At 35.7% G+C, this 17396-nt stretch overlaps 1 protein-coding gene across 1 annotated transcript in view; it reads left to right on the top strand.

Moving 5' to 3' along the window:
* Polr2B (RNA polymerase II subunit RpII140) overlaps positions 1-17396 on the top strand; it is a 103136-nt gene that overhangs the window by 34372 nt on the left and 51368 nt on the right. The window contains exons 5-6 of the mRNA XM_089106315.1: positions 901-1028; positions 3959-4117. Coding sequence (XP_088962441.1) covers positions 901-1028; positions 3959-4117 — 287 coding nt within the window. The remainder of the gene's footprint in view (positions 1-900; positions 1029-3958; positions 4118-17396) is intronic.

The raw sequence follows: 17396 nt of genomic DNA, 5'->3' as shown, positions 1-17396 counted from the left end.
GATGAATCTGGATTGTTAATTGAAATGCCTTTTAACGTCGCAGTTTTAGTTCGAAAAACAGAAAATTTGATTTGGAAGGCCTATATCAAGCTCATGCCATGTATTATCTACTAAAACTGAGGCTTTGTATTTTCATCATATTTATCATGGAGACAGGAAGACTGTTGCAGGTTCTCATCTGTTATAATTTCAAAATGTTACGCCTTTAACCTTCAGTTTTATAGGTGAATTATTTAAATTACTTTCTTAAGTTAAACATGAAGGATGTATTATTGACGCTGAAATAAAGGCAGCTCAGTGTTGAGAAGAAAATTGATTATTATAATGGAAACAGATTTTCAAGTAAAATAAATAATATAAAGGCTCTACAAATCTGTTTTCGAAAAAACTAAAGGAAACCTGCTTCTTTTTTCTTAACTTACTTATTGTGACTATTTGCGTGAAAAAAAATATTCGAGAATCGTTAAGTTAATGTATTCTAAATCATTTACTGCCTTCTATATTATTACAATATACTCCTATACTTCTATATATTACACTTCTATATATACTTCTATATATTACAATAATGCTCCTATTCCATTTATATAAATGAACCGAATTATAAACTCCCCATCCCCCTCTCAGGTTTATATGACTCGTAGAAACGTGAAAAAATGCATATAAACGCATTTAATGCGTTTCTATTTTTTTGCCCCCCCCCTTGAAAAAATCCCAGGTTTGAACCACCCCCCCCCGTCGTCCAAATTTTTTATGTCTCCTACAAAGCGTAACAAAGCGCATATAGACAAATTTTTGATGGTAACAATTTTTTTTCGTTGTTTTGTAGTTACAGTATGTGACCTTTGCCTAATAAGTAGTATGTCGATGATATTAGTAGTAAATATTTTTCATTTTTAGGAAAAATACCAATTATGCTTCGCTCTACTTACTGCACCTTGAATAATCTCAATGACAGAGATCTTGCTGAGCTAAACGAGTGTCCCTTGGACCCTGGTGGCTACTTCATCATCAATGGCTCTGAGAAGGTTTGAATTTTCAGTAATTTATCTTCCACCTCCAAAGGAAATTTCATTTTCTCCTCTCTGAAATCACTATAATTGAGAGTAAATATTATATTTATCAAGTTTATAACTCTGTCTATGTATACAAGTGCGTATATGTTTGTATATACACACAAGTTTGTAACAATTTGCGCAGACTAATTACTGCGCAAAAATTTGTGCGTAGTCGCAGAAATAGTGGAGAAGGTAATTTAGTGTATTATTATGTGTTAATTTAACAGCGTATAATAACGTATTAATTTATAGTAGAATTCGTTCTAGAACCATTTAAAGCTCAAAAATGATTTGGACATTTTTCTTGTATAAAATTTGACAATTAAGTAAATGTTCACTGTTTTAAGAAGCGTAACAGTAACAATGGGTTTATTTAAAAATAAAGAATACATCTTCGATTCTCTGAAACAAACTTATACGGGAGAAAACCCTCCTAATAAATCAATTAACCAAAAAACAAGATTGTTTTATTTAGTTTTATTTAGTGTATTATTATGTATTAATTTAACAGCGTATAATAACGTATTAATTTATAGTAGACTTCGGACAGCACGTGTCTTGGGGAGTTTCCTGCATTTCTTATTTATGTCCCCAATATAGGTTTTCAACACCAATATCGGTGTTTAAAGTAGGTACAACAAGTTTATAATCTCTGCTATTGCTTGGGGCGCTGATTCACGAAAATGCAGAGGGGGGGGGGCAACATTCACACTTCAGAATATAGAGGGACAACTTCCCCTTTTTACGATTTTTTTTAATTGGCCAAATACTTATCTGTGACTTTTCAGGCATAGAAGTTTAACATGCTCGAAACACTTTATATGTTGATGGATTTGTTATTTGTATAGCTAATAGCTGAGGATCTTTAAGGCTGGATGTCTCGGATATAGATGAATTAGAAGTACTTAGCCAATTGCTTGCTTGTTTAATTACAAAAACACCAAAAAACTATTTTTCAATGAATATATTAAAAATGCGTTTTTTTAAATACCCTCCCCCCTTAGTAAGAGCCGCCGTCTATTGCCACAATTGATACTCACCATTATTTTTAGATTTGTGATGACTGCTTACCTGCTTGAGTATTTTTCTATATTAAATATATATTATATACTCTACTTTAATATATCTTCTGTTCAGTATTTTTCTATTCTATATTTATAGCCTTTTCTATATTATTTGGTATCTATTCATGTAATAAATATATGATATTACATAGAAGTATAATACAATCATAAAGTATAACATAGTAGTATAATCAAAGTTTAATATAATCATAAAGTGTAACAAGTATAAAATATATAAAGTATAACATATAAAAGAAGTAGTTCCAAAGACAGCCAAATTGGAATCCCATTGTTTGGATCAGTTAAGTGGAAACTTACACAGCTAAACATATCTTAAAAAGCTGGAAAAATCGGGAGTTCAATTTTAAATGAGAAAGACCTCTATGTGCAATTCAGAAAGTGCTAAATAATAAGAAAAAAGGGTACTTGTATAATAAACGCCCTACCGCTCAAGTTGTTCATTCATTGACGCATTATAGAGCCGTTTGTTTTCTTCGCTTTTTTCTCTCAGCTTAGCGTGAGACAAGACAAAGAGAAGTGACAAAATAGATGGAAACTATATATTTTGGGCTATATATTTACATATTAGAGGGGGTGGGAGGGGGGATAAATTATGTGGACAGTGTGGAGTTAGAAAACAATTCTTACCACATAATATGCAGAATAATCGTACCTAACACATTAGGCATGCAGACCCGTTATAAGACACCCCCCCCCCCCCCTAATATGCAAATATATAGCCCAATTTTGTATTTAATGTATTACATTTTAATCTTACTTTGGTATATTTCATTAGGATTGAGCGTCAGTCAAACATATTAGAAGAACATTAGGTGGGGCGTATATCATACAAGTACCGAAAAAAGAAATGCGAGTAAAGTCAGCAAAAAAAAAACAACAACTAAAACATGACACAAAACAGGTTAAGAAGGTGTAGCTTTTCTTTGAAGATATTGTTGTCTCTGAGAATCTGCAGAAGCGTTGCTAGGGTTTTCAGTACCCGGGGAAAATGTCTTTTTTTTGTCCCCCTTTTCCCGATTACCCCATATTTCATAGTATGGAAAATAAAAACCTCAGTTCCTCCTTTTCCCTCCCCCCTCCTTAGCCACGCCACTGAATCTATAGATTATTAGTCTTCAAATTTTACAGACGAAAGGTATTGAAAAATATAATTAATTATTTTTGCTCATTTATTTTTACTGTTCAACTTGGTCACATGAAAATTCAGTAATTCAAAATTCATGATGAAAATTCAGTAATTCAAAATTCATGATGAAAATTCAGTAATTCAAAATTCATGATGAAAATTCAGTAATTCAAAATTCATGATGAAAATTCAGTAATTCAAAATTCATGATGAAAATTCAGTAATTCAAAGTTCATGATGAAAATTCAGCAATTCAAAATTCATGATGAAATTTCAGTAATTCAAAATTCATGATGAAAATTCAGTAATTCAAAATTCTTTATGCAAATTCAGTACTGCCCTTAAAGCTAAATAGTTTGAAACAACCTAAAGACAATCTTAGAGAGCTGTGGTTTTTCAGGTATGAATTGACGTAAGATAGGTTCTGCAGGACCCATCTTTTATCTCCCATGTAACAAAGGGGAGTAATTTTTTTTACCCGGGGGTAAAAATATTTTTATTTTGATGTCCGTGGCACTTAAAAAAACAATTAAAAAATAAATACCTATTTCATGCAAGTATAAAGAAAAGGAAAAATAGTTATAACATGTTATAATGTTTTACAATGACCCCCTAGAGGGGGCAACGGATCATACCAAAGATGCTTTTGCAATACCCTAAAATAATAATTAAATTTGTTCATTTTTTAGGTGTTGATTGCCCAGGAGAAGATGGCAACGAATACAGTTTACGTTTTTGCTGTAAAGGACAGCAAGTATTGCTACAAAGCGGAAATACGATCGTGTATTGAAAACTCGTCAAGGCCGACGTCAACACTCTGGGTTAACATGATGGCTAAGGGAGGACAGGTAGGAGACTCTATTTTGTTGCCCTTTTCTTCGCTAATCAACTTCCAAGATTTCTACTACTACTACTACTAACAACGCACCGCAGCACCAAGCCATATGAGGCCAACACAGCTACGCACGCTCCCCCGTCACAATCTATTCAAAGTCTCTCTTTACACCATCCCAGGAAGCTCCTACTTCCCTTAAATCTTTGTTTATGACATCCTTTTACCCTAACCGTGGACGACCTGCTTTTCTTTTATCCCTAGACGGTTGGCGAGCAAAGACAATCTTCGGCAATTTGTAATCCTGGTTCTGCAGAACGTATCCTATCCACTTCAACCTTTCCCTAATTATATCCCTAGAAAGTGGGATGGAATAATATTTTTCGTACAGCCTACTGTTTGAGATACGGTCAGTCATCCGGGTGCCCAGAACAATCCGTAGGCAATTTCTCTGGAAAACATCTAGCAAATCTTCCTCCGTTTTTCAGAGCGCCCATGCTACAGAATCATAAATTCACCACTGTCATTGCTTTAGCTTCCAATATTCTTATCTTGGTTTGTAGACTTATCTTCCTATTCTTCCAAACTTTTTATAACTGTAAAACAACATCCTGAGCCTTGGCTATTCTACTTTTAACATCTTCACTGCCCCCACCATCTTTACTAATAATACTATCAAGGTAAGTGAAGCTGTCAACCTGATCAATGTTTTCGTTACCCAACGTCACCGTTTCATCTTCACTTATTCCTAGCCTTAGTGACTTAGTCTTCTTAACATTAATTTACAAACCTATTCTAGCACCCTGAATTTGCAAAACCTCTAAAACTTCATTCATTTTGCTCACACTTTTATCTAGGATGCTTAAATCATCAGCATAATCCAAGTCCATGAGACTTTTCCTCCCCATTTGATTCCGTGGTCTCCCATTGCCTTTCCTGTGCTCCTTTAGACAAAGTCCATCCAAATGATGCATATAAAGGGGGATAGAACACACCCCTGCTTAACTCCTGATTTAATACAAAACCAGCTGCTTACCTCATTTCCTATCTTAGCGGCAACACTGTTATTCTTGTACATTGCGCTAATCACTGTAATATATTTGTCTGGAATACCATACAAGGATAAGGCTTTCGCTAAAGCTCTTCTATCAAAAGGATCGAATGCTTGCTCATAATATCAGGTTTGATAACTCAGGCACTTCTCAATAATTAATCTAATAGTGAAAACTTGGTCTGAAATACGGTCAGTCAGCCGGGTACCCAGAAGAATCCGTATGCAGTTACTCTGGACTTTTCAGATATTACTTGTCTAAATTCTTTTGATATCGAAGTGATATTTTATTATGTAACAAAGGTATTGTAATTTCAAAGTAAATACAGCCTGAAACATAGGCTTTTCAACGTCCAAAAGTGTATCTTAGGTGGCTAAGAATTTCATTTTGATCTGATGATGATTCTTTGTTGTTCAGTAAGGCTATCCCATTTTAATTCCTCCCCTCTAAGCCTTGGTTTGAATTAAAGTTCCTATTAATATGTCTTTTCTCTATATATTTATAGTTTTTAAGTTTTAGAAGCATAGATTATATTAAACATAACCCTCAAAAATGTCAATATTATTATTATTTAACAGCTTAGAATATTATTTATCTTTATTTATCTTCACTTATCTATCTTCACTATTATTTTTATTTATCTTCAATATTATTTATAATTTATTGTAATTATATTATATTGTGATATTATTTATCTTCCCTCTGTGCTGGTTCACCTTTAGTTTTTGTTTCTCAAGTTAACATACGGTCTGGGAGGGAGGAGTGCGTATTTTTTTGGCCAAAATACCATACCGGAGCCTTTTTTGGCCAAAAGGATCCGGTATTTTTGTTAATGAACTTTTTGGGCAATATCTTACTAGGGTGAAAGTGACAATACAAACATTATCTGTGTACTGTTTCATTGAATGAACTGGTGTTCTGTATTTAACCAATTTCTAATTTTCAAATACGTAATTGATATTGTCCCATAGATTAAGAGGAAATCATATTGTCCATCTCCCCCTGTATAGGTTTCAAGTTCGTTTATTTACAACATATCTATAAAAAAAGAAAGAATTAGACATATCCTACAATGGGCTCCATGGCCAAAAACAGCGAAGCCGAAAGAAATTTATAAAATGCATCAAACAATGATAAAAAATACATTTTATTCCAAATATTACCAAATATCATTTCTAAATAATATTTCAAATATCAACTAAAATCAGGCGATATGGGACTGAACAGACTCTGAAAAGAAGAAAGAAAGGCGAGACCACCTTCTTACAACCAACAAAACATAGAAACACCATGGGCGCCCATAAGCTGAATTCCAAGGGGGGGGGGCAAACCTCGTCTAACTGGCTCTTTTAATGCTATATAATAGAAATATCTGAACAAAAATATAAAAATAAGGCATCATCGTTCAGCCAGGGGGGGGGGGCGACGCCTCCCCCCAGCTCCCCGCTATGTGCGCCCATGAGAAATACTCTTTTATAACTAACTCAAAATAAAATTGAATTAATTTAAAAAAATCAATCATCTGTGAAAATATAGCTAAGCTATAAGAAATGGCAACAATGTAATAATTAAAATCATAAATAACTATTTGTAGTTTCAAAGGTAGTATTTCCTTTCTAAGTTAATGCTTTCTCTATTTAAATCCAATTTCGTTTATTGACAGTATAAAAATAAAAAACACGAAATAGGACTTCTATAGGACTTCAATAGGACTTCGAAATAGGACGAAATAGGTCCCTGTGGGCACGGCCCGAAAAACAAGGAAAGCAAAATAAATGAAAGAAGAAACCTATTGCTAATTATCGCCTTTAATTTCTATGAACGTAATTTTTTATTTTTTATATCTTTTATATTGGTTTTTATATATTTTTTATATCTTTTTATATATTTTTTATGTATTTTTTATATCTTTTATAATTTTTTATATCTTTTGTGTCTTTTTGTCATAGGCAGCGCTGGGCACAATGGATTATTTATTTGTTTATTTAAATTTTTTTGACCAGGACACTTCGTATCAATTCAATTAAATTTATTAAATACTACAATAATTACATATACACTTAGGCGCTAGAGGTCCCAAGAAGCATAGTTTGTGGAGGACCTCGTATCAATCCCAAAATCCACACAAAACAAATCAGGGAAGGAAAAAAATGCAACAATATCTCAAAAATATAACCACAATACGAAAAAAAAAAAAAAAAAAAAAAAAAAAAAAAACAACTGCTACAAAATAACCTTTGACTAAATTTCTCCAAACTGAAAATTTCATGTAACATATTTAAATTCCAAACCATTAATAATAATATTAGACAATGGAGTTCTAATCTGATCCAACATAAAAAGAGAAGAAAAAAGAAAACTAGATAATGTAAAGTAGAAAAAAATAGAAAAGCAAAATGAATAAACAAATAAAGAAAACGAAAATACCTCAAGCCTTAGACAATATTTTTCTGCAAAGGGAAGAAGAATTTTTAATAAGAGAAAGTTCACTGGGAATAGAGTTCCAAAGATTAATTGCTCTATAAATGGTGACCTTTGATTTCGGCTGCCTTTTAGGCAGCCGAAATTGGTGAACAGAGCTCCGAAGCAAAGTCTGGCACTTACGTGTTGATGCTCGATCGAAGTAGGATGTAATGTTTGATGGAAGCGAGAAATTGAAGGCTCGATGAGCTAGTTCTAGCTTCTGCTTCTTGATGACCACATCAAAGGCATCTAGACTTGTATCATTGTAAAGATCAGTTGTAGGATAGAGTCGGGGAAGGCGAAAAGTTGCCTTCGCCGCTCTATTCTGTGCTGTTCAGAGTTGCCGAAGGGAAGAATAGTTAGTATTGCCCCATACAGTGTAGCAATAAGAAAGATAAGGAAGGACAAATGCATAAAGAGTAAGCATTACAGCGGGAGGAAGAAATTGATTGGCACGATGAAGCATAGACACTTGACGAGAAATTATAGAATGTGTATTGGAAATATGAGTTTTGAAATAAAGTAAACAATCAACGTTGCACACCAAAAAGTTTAACATGAGTACTGGGGAATTATATCAGTACCATAAAAAACAAAGATTGTTGGGGAAGGTTCAGACATGTGGTATGGGGTTCGAAAAGGAATAATGCTACTCTTACAGCTATTTAACAGCATTCCATTCTGCTCACACCAATCACGCACGTGGTTGAGCAGAAGCAGAGACTTAGCAACAGCAGAGGGTAGATCGTTAGTAACGACAAAAAAATTACTATCGTCTGCAAACAAAACAGTGTGGGAATCAAGGTTGGGAGATGGAGGAAGGTCATTAATATAAATAAGAAAGAGGAGTGGTCCCAAAAGTGAACCTTGGGGTACCCCTTTGGAAACGCAGGCTTGATCAGAATATTTCTCATCATAACGGACAAACTGTGATCTATTAGACAGGTAAGATTTAAACCATTCAAAAGCAATTCCCCGAATTCCAAGTAGAGACAGTTTTTGCAGCAAGACAAAATGATCTACCATGTCGAAAGCTTTGTAAAAATCAAGAACCTTACCTTAGATCGTCCTGCGCCGCCAGGGGCACCTAGGGCATCAGTGAATATTCTCCAATCGGGTCTGAGAAGAGCCAATGCGTAGACATATTCTCAATCTGGTTAAAGAGAAGCATTCAGGCGACATATGTCACTGTTTTATGTTCGCGTCAATTTGTTTCAAGGTTTTTCTTACTTTCGGCTTCCAGTTGACTGCCCCTCAACTGTAGACTTCGGGATTCGATGGTTTTCCATTCTTAAAACGTGTCCGAGGTTACTCCATCTATGGGATCAGATGGTGTCGGTTATTAGTGGTTGATTGGTGATTCTCCGAATGATATCATTTGAGACCCTTTCCGACCAATGTATATTCAGAATCCTCCTTAGGCAATTGTTCTCAAACGCAAGAATCTTCTTCTCTTGTTGAATGTTTAAGTGCCAAGTCTCAGCGGCAAACATCAAGAAACGGATAAAAATCAAGAAACAGTCCTAGAACACAACAACCCTTGTCTAAGTTAACACGCACGAATTCTGTAGCGTCAACTAGAGCCCATGCAGTAGAGAGTTTAGATAGGAAGCCCTATTGGTGATCAGGCAGAGCAGAACCGCTTCCAGTTGAAGCACCAGTAGACAGGAACGAAAAAAGCCTCTTATGCACAACCTTTTCAGGTAGTTTAGAGAAAATTGGGAGAAGTGATATAGGTCTATAATTTGACACTAAGCTGGGGTCATCCTTCTTAAAAAGAGGGATTACTTTTGCTATTTTAAACGAATCTGGGTATACACCATCTGAAATAGATATATTAAAAATATGGGTAAGAGTTTCAAAAACATAAGAAGAAACAAACTTAAGCACATGGTTTGTTAGTCCAAGGGCATCAGCTGTGTTACTACTACTTAAAGAAGAAATAAAATCAAAGATCTCTGCTTGAACAACGAGTTAGAAAAAATACTTCTCTCAGCTGGTGAGGATTTACCTGGTTTCGGAAAGGAAGGGGTCTTAACATTAGGTAGGGTGGTAAAGTAAGAGTTGAAGGCATTAGGTACAGCTTGCTGCTTAAGTTGATGAGTTTGAGCAGCAACATGATCAGCAAGCTTTTCTTCAATGTCTGTTATTCTACCAGAAAAGTCCATTTCCTGAAGCTCTCTGCTGACCATATGTTTAATGTCTTCCTGGATGGAGCCTGTCATCAGGTCTTTTACTGCCAAATTAAGATCAACTTTGTCACCTTTCATAGGCAGACCAAGAGATTGAACTTGTGACTGAATACTCTTTGTAACAGTAGTAAGCAGGGATTTAAAGACATTTCTTCAATGGACTTTGCCATGTTCTTCAAATTAGTAATATCTGTCTGAATCTCAGGCGTAGCAACAACAGGATTACTTGAGTTAGCAGGCCTAGAAGTAGCAGCAGTAGTATCAGATTGGCTTATGGTAGACATTTCAAAGAACCAATATGAGCAAAGCACAGCAGAATACAGGAAGCAAGCAAAATGCAAGAAGCAAGCAGATGCTGTGTAGCAGCAGGACTGGTAGAAATTAGTAGAAAATAGGAAGGAATCTTACCCTTATAGTCCCCTCTTTGCCGAAGGGGTATCGTTGAATATGCTTGTTAGTTGTTATTCCACTGGTGCCAATGGTTGTTGTTTCTTGTTAAAAACCAATGAGATAAAGTTCAGCACATATGTCTCGAATTTTGAATTTCACGCCCTTCCCAAGGAGTTGTCTGGGGGCATTTATGGTTTATATAGAAAGGGTGATCGTATAAACTTTGGAGAAGGCTCATTTTGTTAATCAGAATTTTTAGTGCCCTTTTTGAGATTCAGTTATCGGAGGGTGGATACCCCCTCCCACACACACACCTTATATTTTCCCGAAATACATCTGATAGAAATTTTGAGATGGCCATTTGTTGTCGTAAAACTTTGAAAATGGCTCATTCGATCGAAAACTGAAAGGCCTAGTGCCCTTATTAATAGTCAAAAGTAATTGGAGGGCAACTAGCCCCCCTCCCACGCTCATTATTTTCCCAAACATCCAATCAAAATTTTGAAATAGCCATTTTGTTCAAAGTAGTCGAATGGTAGGTAGGTAGGTACAGGTTTATTCATAAATCTGTTTCGTAGCATTTGCTAAATTACACAGATTTTTACAAACTCAAAAAAAAAAAAAAGAACAAAAAAAGGTAAGAATATCAGCTCTTATTATATATTTTGGTAAAAAAAAAAGGCACAAAAGAATCTTAATGTCTTCGACTTTGAATCATTGGTGGTAACTGTTTATGCTTGGTCCTTGTCTTCATATTGATAAGAACCTAAAGAGGTAGTATGCATCTATTGTGTTTGTTCTTTAATAGGAATAGAATAAAATTTATTATCAACTTATCTCTTCCTTCAGACAACCATGGTAGTTGAATTGCTCAAAGTCCTTCCTCATAACCAATGCAGTCCCTGTCAAGAATCACTTTAGATGTGGGTTTTTGTACATTTTCTAGAAATTCAGGTAAAGATGGTGAATTTTGCACTGCAGGACCCCACACTGGACAGGCATATTCTAGGTTGGGGTGGGCATAGGTCACGAAGGCAGTTCTTGACTGGTCTCTGGAAAAACCAAAACGTTTCGTTGTAATAATTGTTTGAAGGGCGCTATATGCATTCGATGCCAATAATTTCAAATGGTGTTGGACTTACAATCCGATGATAATATTACACCAAGTAGTTTGGTACTGGTAGGCAGGGGGAAACAGAGAGTTTGAAACATCAAGATTACGCTTTAGAGGGTTAAACCGAATAACTTTTGATTTGGTGGAGTTTATGGTTAGATTAGCTTGCTCAACCATATTCAACATTTCCATCAGGTCGTGGGGGAAGCAAGGGGTGGCACTTGAAGGTCCGGAATTTATATCTTTGAGGATGACACTCCCCCTACAGCCCTCAGGGTAAGGGTGGTTAGTTATGCCCTGGGGGCATATATGGTTTTTATTGAAAGGCTTGTCGTAGAAACATGAAAAAGGCCTGATTCGATTGGAAATTCAAAGGGCTAGTGCCCTTTTTAATAGTCGAAAGTGATTTGAGGGAAACTAACCCCTGTCTCACGCCCACCTTTTCCCCAAACACATCCTATCAAAGTTTTGAAATAGCCATTTTGTTTAACGTAATTGAAAGGACCGGAAATTATGTCTTTGATGATGACATTCCCCCCTCCTCCCCACAGCCCTCAGGGCAAGTTAAGTTATGCCCTGGGGGGATATAAAATATGTATATAGAAAGGGTGACCGTATAAACTTCGGAGGGGGCTCTCTGGATTGGATAGATTCAGAGTGATCTTAGGGTTAATAACCCTACCTTCAAAACCTCGTATTTTCTCGTAATGTATCTGATGGAAATTTTAAGTTGGCCATTTGTTGTCGTAGAAACTACGAAAAAGGCTCTTTCTATCGGAAATTGAAAGGGCTAGTGCCCTTTTTATTAGTCAAAAGTGATAGGAGGACAACACCCCCCCTTCCCCACGCCCATCAATTCCCAAAACACATCTAATCAAAATTTTTAGATAGCCATTTTGTTCACTGTAGTTGAAAGGTCTGTAAATTATGTCTGACAACCCCTATCAAGACCAGAACATAATTTGCACTTTACTGGAAATAAAAACGGCTGTGGATTTTTAGTTTAGAATACATATTTACTGGCAACTGGCCCATTATGCTTTAAAACTAAATGTTCAAAGTAAATCAAGAGGCGTTGTGGTAAATGGTTGCCAATAAGACACCTCAGCATTATATCGAGATTGATTGGGGGTATTTAGTTGGAACTTTTGGAAATACTACTATTACTACTGCTGCTCTTACAATTTAAATAAATCGAAAGACTGTAAGTGTATTCAGATTGTCTAAGAGCATAGATGGGAATGATATTAAGTTTTGTTTTTCAGGTCAACTTCAGAAGCTATAAAATTAAATTTAAAATACTGTTTGTGTCAGGATTAAAAATTATTAAAAAAGTTTCTCCAATATAAAAATAACAACCCATACTATGGATTCTTATAGAAGAAAACTGAAAAGACATACAATATTTTCTTTTCCATGAAAAAGACTATGTCAATAAAAACGAACAGAAATTAATTTTAAAAAATTTCAACAAAACAAGTCTTTCAAACAAAAGTAAAGAGCTCCATTAAGTCAAGAATAAGCAAAAATTAAGTCAAATAATCTTCCAAGCCTAAAACTAGCATAAATCACAATCAATAAATAAATGAAACACAAAACGAACAGAAATTACAGTAGATTAGTGGTCGGCACCGTTTCTGTTTTTGGCCAAAACAGAAACGGTAAAAAGTGGCAATGAAAAAACGGAACAGAAACGCAAACGGTGAAAAAAAACGGAAATCCGTTTCTGTTTTTCCGTTTTTTTACCGAAAAACAGAAACGACCTGTTTTTAATTAAAAAACAGCCGTTTTAACAGATATTTCTGTTTTTTTTTTTCAGTTTCTTTAGATTTACGAGAGTAAAGTGAATATTTATTAATATAGATTAATAAAAAAGACCAAATATACAAAAAGACCAAATATATGAAAAGACTACATAAATTAAAATTTATCACTTAAAAACATTCGGAGTTCAATTGACTTTGCAGTACTTCGTGAGTACTGCTTTCGCGTAAAGTACCCAGCAATACTAAATGCACTCTCACTGGGAACTGAAATTGCAGGGACTGATAGATGCATACATGTAATTTCACTTAACTCCGGGTAAGTGTAAAAGTAATCAGACCAAAATTCTAGTGGATAAGAATTATTTTGTCCTGATCTTCGTCTCTCGATCAAAAACACAGGAACTCTCTCCTCATATGCCCTGATAATATTTTCTGCCACGCTGTCAATGCTCATACTGTTGACATTTTGCCTCGTAGAGTTCATCCGTAACCCAGTCGTGCCGAGAAACTTAGAAAACAAGCTGTCTTCTTGATCAAGAGTCTCTGGTGACCCTTTTCGGTTAGTCCCTGCCTTAGTAGGAGCGGCGTCAATAGGGAAAGATGTGGAGTTCAATTGGATTGGATCGAGTTCTTCTGTGCTTCTCTGTTCGGAGATGAATTGCTGGAGAAGCGAGGAGATGCACTGATGAGCTGAATCTCTGTCTACACGTGTCATTTTTTCATAAATTGCAGGGTCCAAAAAGCCAGCTCTTGTGAAGAGCATCATATCAAACTTAGGACTGGCTGAAAATTATCTACTGAGCTGAACAACTAGAAGTTCCTTCAGCCCATTGATTGACTCAGCCATAATACTAGTATCTGGAGTCTGACAAAACAACAGTAATCCCTTAATCGTCAGCACGACTTTGCTTGCCGAAACATAATTGTATCCACTAGCTATCACTGGTGCCTGTTTGAACGGGCGAAGAACCTCAATGGCAGCTTCCATAATGGACCACTCATTGCTGTGAAGTTCGAGCTCTCTAATCTTAGCGTCACGTAGGTTTTGGTTGAAGAAGTCGCGCAGTGGCTCTTTTCGGGCACAAAACATTTCTATCATGGTAAGTGTGCTGTTCCATCGAACATTCATGTCTTTTGTGATGGATGGACTAAGATTATATATCTTGCAGATTGCTTCAAAAAGATCGTGGGATTTGGAAGATATTTTAAGGATTCTAACCAGCTTTCGTATTTTTACCAGTGCTGGTCCCAGCGTCAATACTTCACTAGATACGCCTCTTTGTCTAGGTATTGAGCTCTCACTATCGCTGTCAAGGTCTGGATCATTTGATTCTGAGCTACTATCTTCATCATTACTGCAGTCGGTATACCCAGTTTCTTCAATGTCATCATCTCCTACAATCAGGTCAGGAAAGTCATCTTGTTCAGCAGTATCAACGTTGTCATCAGATTCTGAACTGGATCCTGAATCATTGAGGTGGGGAACGCTCACTAAATCTGCCTGGTTTCTGCATTCCCACAGCTTAAGGGCATTAGTCACCACATTATGCAGGTTGTGTGCAAAGCATGAGCTTCGCATACTGTCACCGTCTCTGAGAGCCTTTACTATATTAGCTCTCGAATCAGTAATTATAAAGTAGAGTTTCCGTAGAATTCTGAACTTCTGGAGGCTACTACGGATTGCACGAAGAATGTTGGCGCTAGTGTGAGCAACTTTCAGTCTTTTAAACTCAAGGATTCTATGGACCAAAGTGAGCTTGCCATCAGTGCTTTTCATCACATAATGAGCTGTAGTACCTAGAAAGCCAGACCCCGTTCTTGAAGACCAGCAGTCTAGGGTCAAATTCAGCTTCCGGACTTTCTGGAGTTCAGCTTTGAGCTGCTTGACCTTCCTTTTCTTTGCTGTTACTAGATGTCTTGCAACAATACGAGCTGAGGGGCTAGTAAGACCTCCTGTAAGTTTAGATATTAGAGCCTTTACTCCTGGTTTTTCAAATCCAATAAAAGTCGCTAGACTGCGCTATGGTGCTATTCATAATCAAAACACGGAAAATGAAGAAAAACGGGTTTAAAAAAAACAGAAACGGCAAAAACGGCGAGAAAAAAAACGAAACAGAAACGGGAACGGTACTAAAAAAACGGCTACTTTTTTTGTGTTTTTTCCGTTTTCCCAAAAAAAAACAGAACAGAAAACGGTAGAAAAAAAACAGAAACAGAAACAGAAACGGCGCCGACCCCTACAGTAGATAGCCGAGTCAAACTCAAAAAGAGCAAAAATTAACTTGAGTAGGGCTGATCCCTTCTCAAGACCAGAACACAATTTACGCTTTACTGAAAATAAAATACGTTTGAAATGTTTTCACCTTTCTTACTTTCATAAATGAAAAATTATCAAAACCTTAAGGAAAAATGTCAGTATATGTCAATTAAACTGAAAATCCACGGTCATTTTTTTTTTTTTCAGTAAAGCGCAAAATGTGTGTTCTGGTCTTGAGAAGGCATAGGAGTTATCAGCCCTATACATGTTAATATTTGCTTGTTTTGAGTTTAACTCGACTATCTATTGTGATTTCTGTTGGCTTCATGGAGCTCTTTACTTTTCTTTGAAAAACTTGTCTTGTGGAAAAAGTTTTGTAAATTAATTAATATTAAAGACTGTTTTAGCAGTGAAGATGCTAAAAGTAGAATAGTCAAGGCGTCAGGTGTCAGGCGTCAGAGTGTTTTTTCGCAGTTAAAAAAAAGTTTGGAAGAATAGGAAGATAAGTCTGCAAACCAAGATTAGAATATTGGAAACTACAGTGATGACAGTGGTCAAATTTGGCCTTGGAGCATGGGACCTCCGAAAAGCGGATGAAGATTTGCTAGATATGTTCCAGGGAAATTGCCTACGGATTTTTCTGGGTACCCGGCTGACTGACCGTATTTCAAACACTAAGATGCACGAAAAGGGTGGCTCAATCTTGCTTTTTACGGCTATAATGAGAGAAAGGTTGAGATGGCTAGGGCACGTTCTGCGGATGAAGGATGACAGATTGTCCTTTTTGGCCAACCGTCTAGGGCTAAACGGAAAGCAGGTCATCCGTAGTTGGGGTGGGAGAATGTCATAAAGATTCAATGGAAAAGAAAGTTTCCTGAGAGGGTGGAAAGAGGGAAGATTTGAATAGATCGGGATGGAGGAGGAGCATGCGTAGGTGTGTTGGCCTCAGGTGGCTTGGTGCTGCGGTGAGTTGTTAGTAGTAGTAGTTTATAACACATACCGCCTTTGAGCAATTATATTGCGTTAATAGATTTCATTGTTTTTACTTCAGAAAATGATCCATTGTCCTTATTTCTAACATTTCTTATTTCTCGTATATAGTTCTCAATAGTATAATTGGAAGAATTCTTAAAAATTCGTTTGGGAGGTTTGATCGCCTCCCCCCTTCCCTTGTCAAGGCCGGATGGACTAGGTGCGGGTCCCGATTACAATTTTTATTTGCGGGGCCCCCTCTATATTTTGAATTTTTCAGCAAAATTCAAATTCAGCATATAAATAGATAAATAAACATATATATATATATATATATATATATATTATATATATATATATATATATATATATATATATATATATATATATATATATATATATATATATATATATATACTTCAAAATTCCTTCAGAATACCTTCCCGGTAAGAACTTCAAAATACCTTCCCGGGACATACTTAAGCCTGTAGACCCATCCCTGAAAGTTTCATTTTCCTAACCTAACCCCTTTCCAAGATTGCCAAAAGTAGCTAAAGTAGAATTTTACCTTTTGAAATATCAATCGATATAAAAAAAAAAACCTCAAGTCTGCTAACAGTCAAATAAAAATTAGTTGTACATTAGCTGTTATACCTCTTGTATGGAAAAAATGTTAGCAAAGTCATAGACAATTTTTTTATATGGTCACCTTACGATAGCGAAGTGGATGTGAGCTTGTATGTTGAAATTAAGGTATCCAGGTTAAATCCCTCCTATTGTAAGGAACTTTCAATCATTGTTTAGACCGTTTCTAATTTTTTTACTGTTCGGATGAATTTCATCAATTTCTGTTTCTTTCTGACTCAAGATGATTTTTCTCTTTTTCCGTTTGGGTAAGCAATTCAATCTTTTTTTTTTAGATATCAGTCTAAGTTTAATAAAGAAATAAATTACAATTACAATAAATGCTGTAGCTTTTTATTAAGTTTTTTTTTCAGGAGCTTCTGATGCAAAAGATATTCGTTGTAATGAAGAAACATAGAACTAGCACATCCCAATGCCTTAATATTTTATTATATCTTTCATTTA

The sequence above is a fragment of the Artemia sp. Qi Xiang Cuo genome, chromosome 20 (genome assembly GCF_049724085.1).
Source record: "Artemia sp. Qi Xiang Cuo chromosome 20, ASM4972408v1, whole genome shotgun sequence".
NCBI classification, from domain to species: domain Eukaryota; kingdom Metazoa; phylum Arthropoda; class Branchiopoda; order Anostraca; family Artemiidae; genus Artemia; species Artemia sp. Qi Xiang Cuo.
Note: the sequence above shows the minus strand (reverse complement) of the source record. Positions and strands in the feature narration are given on the sequence as shown.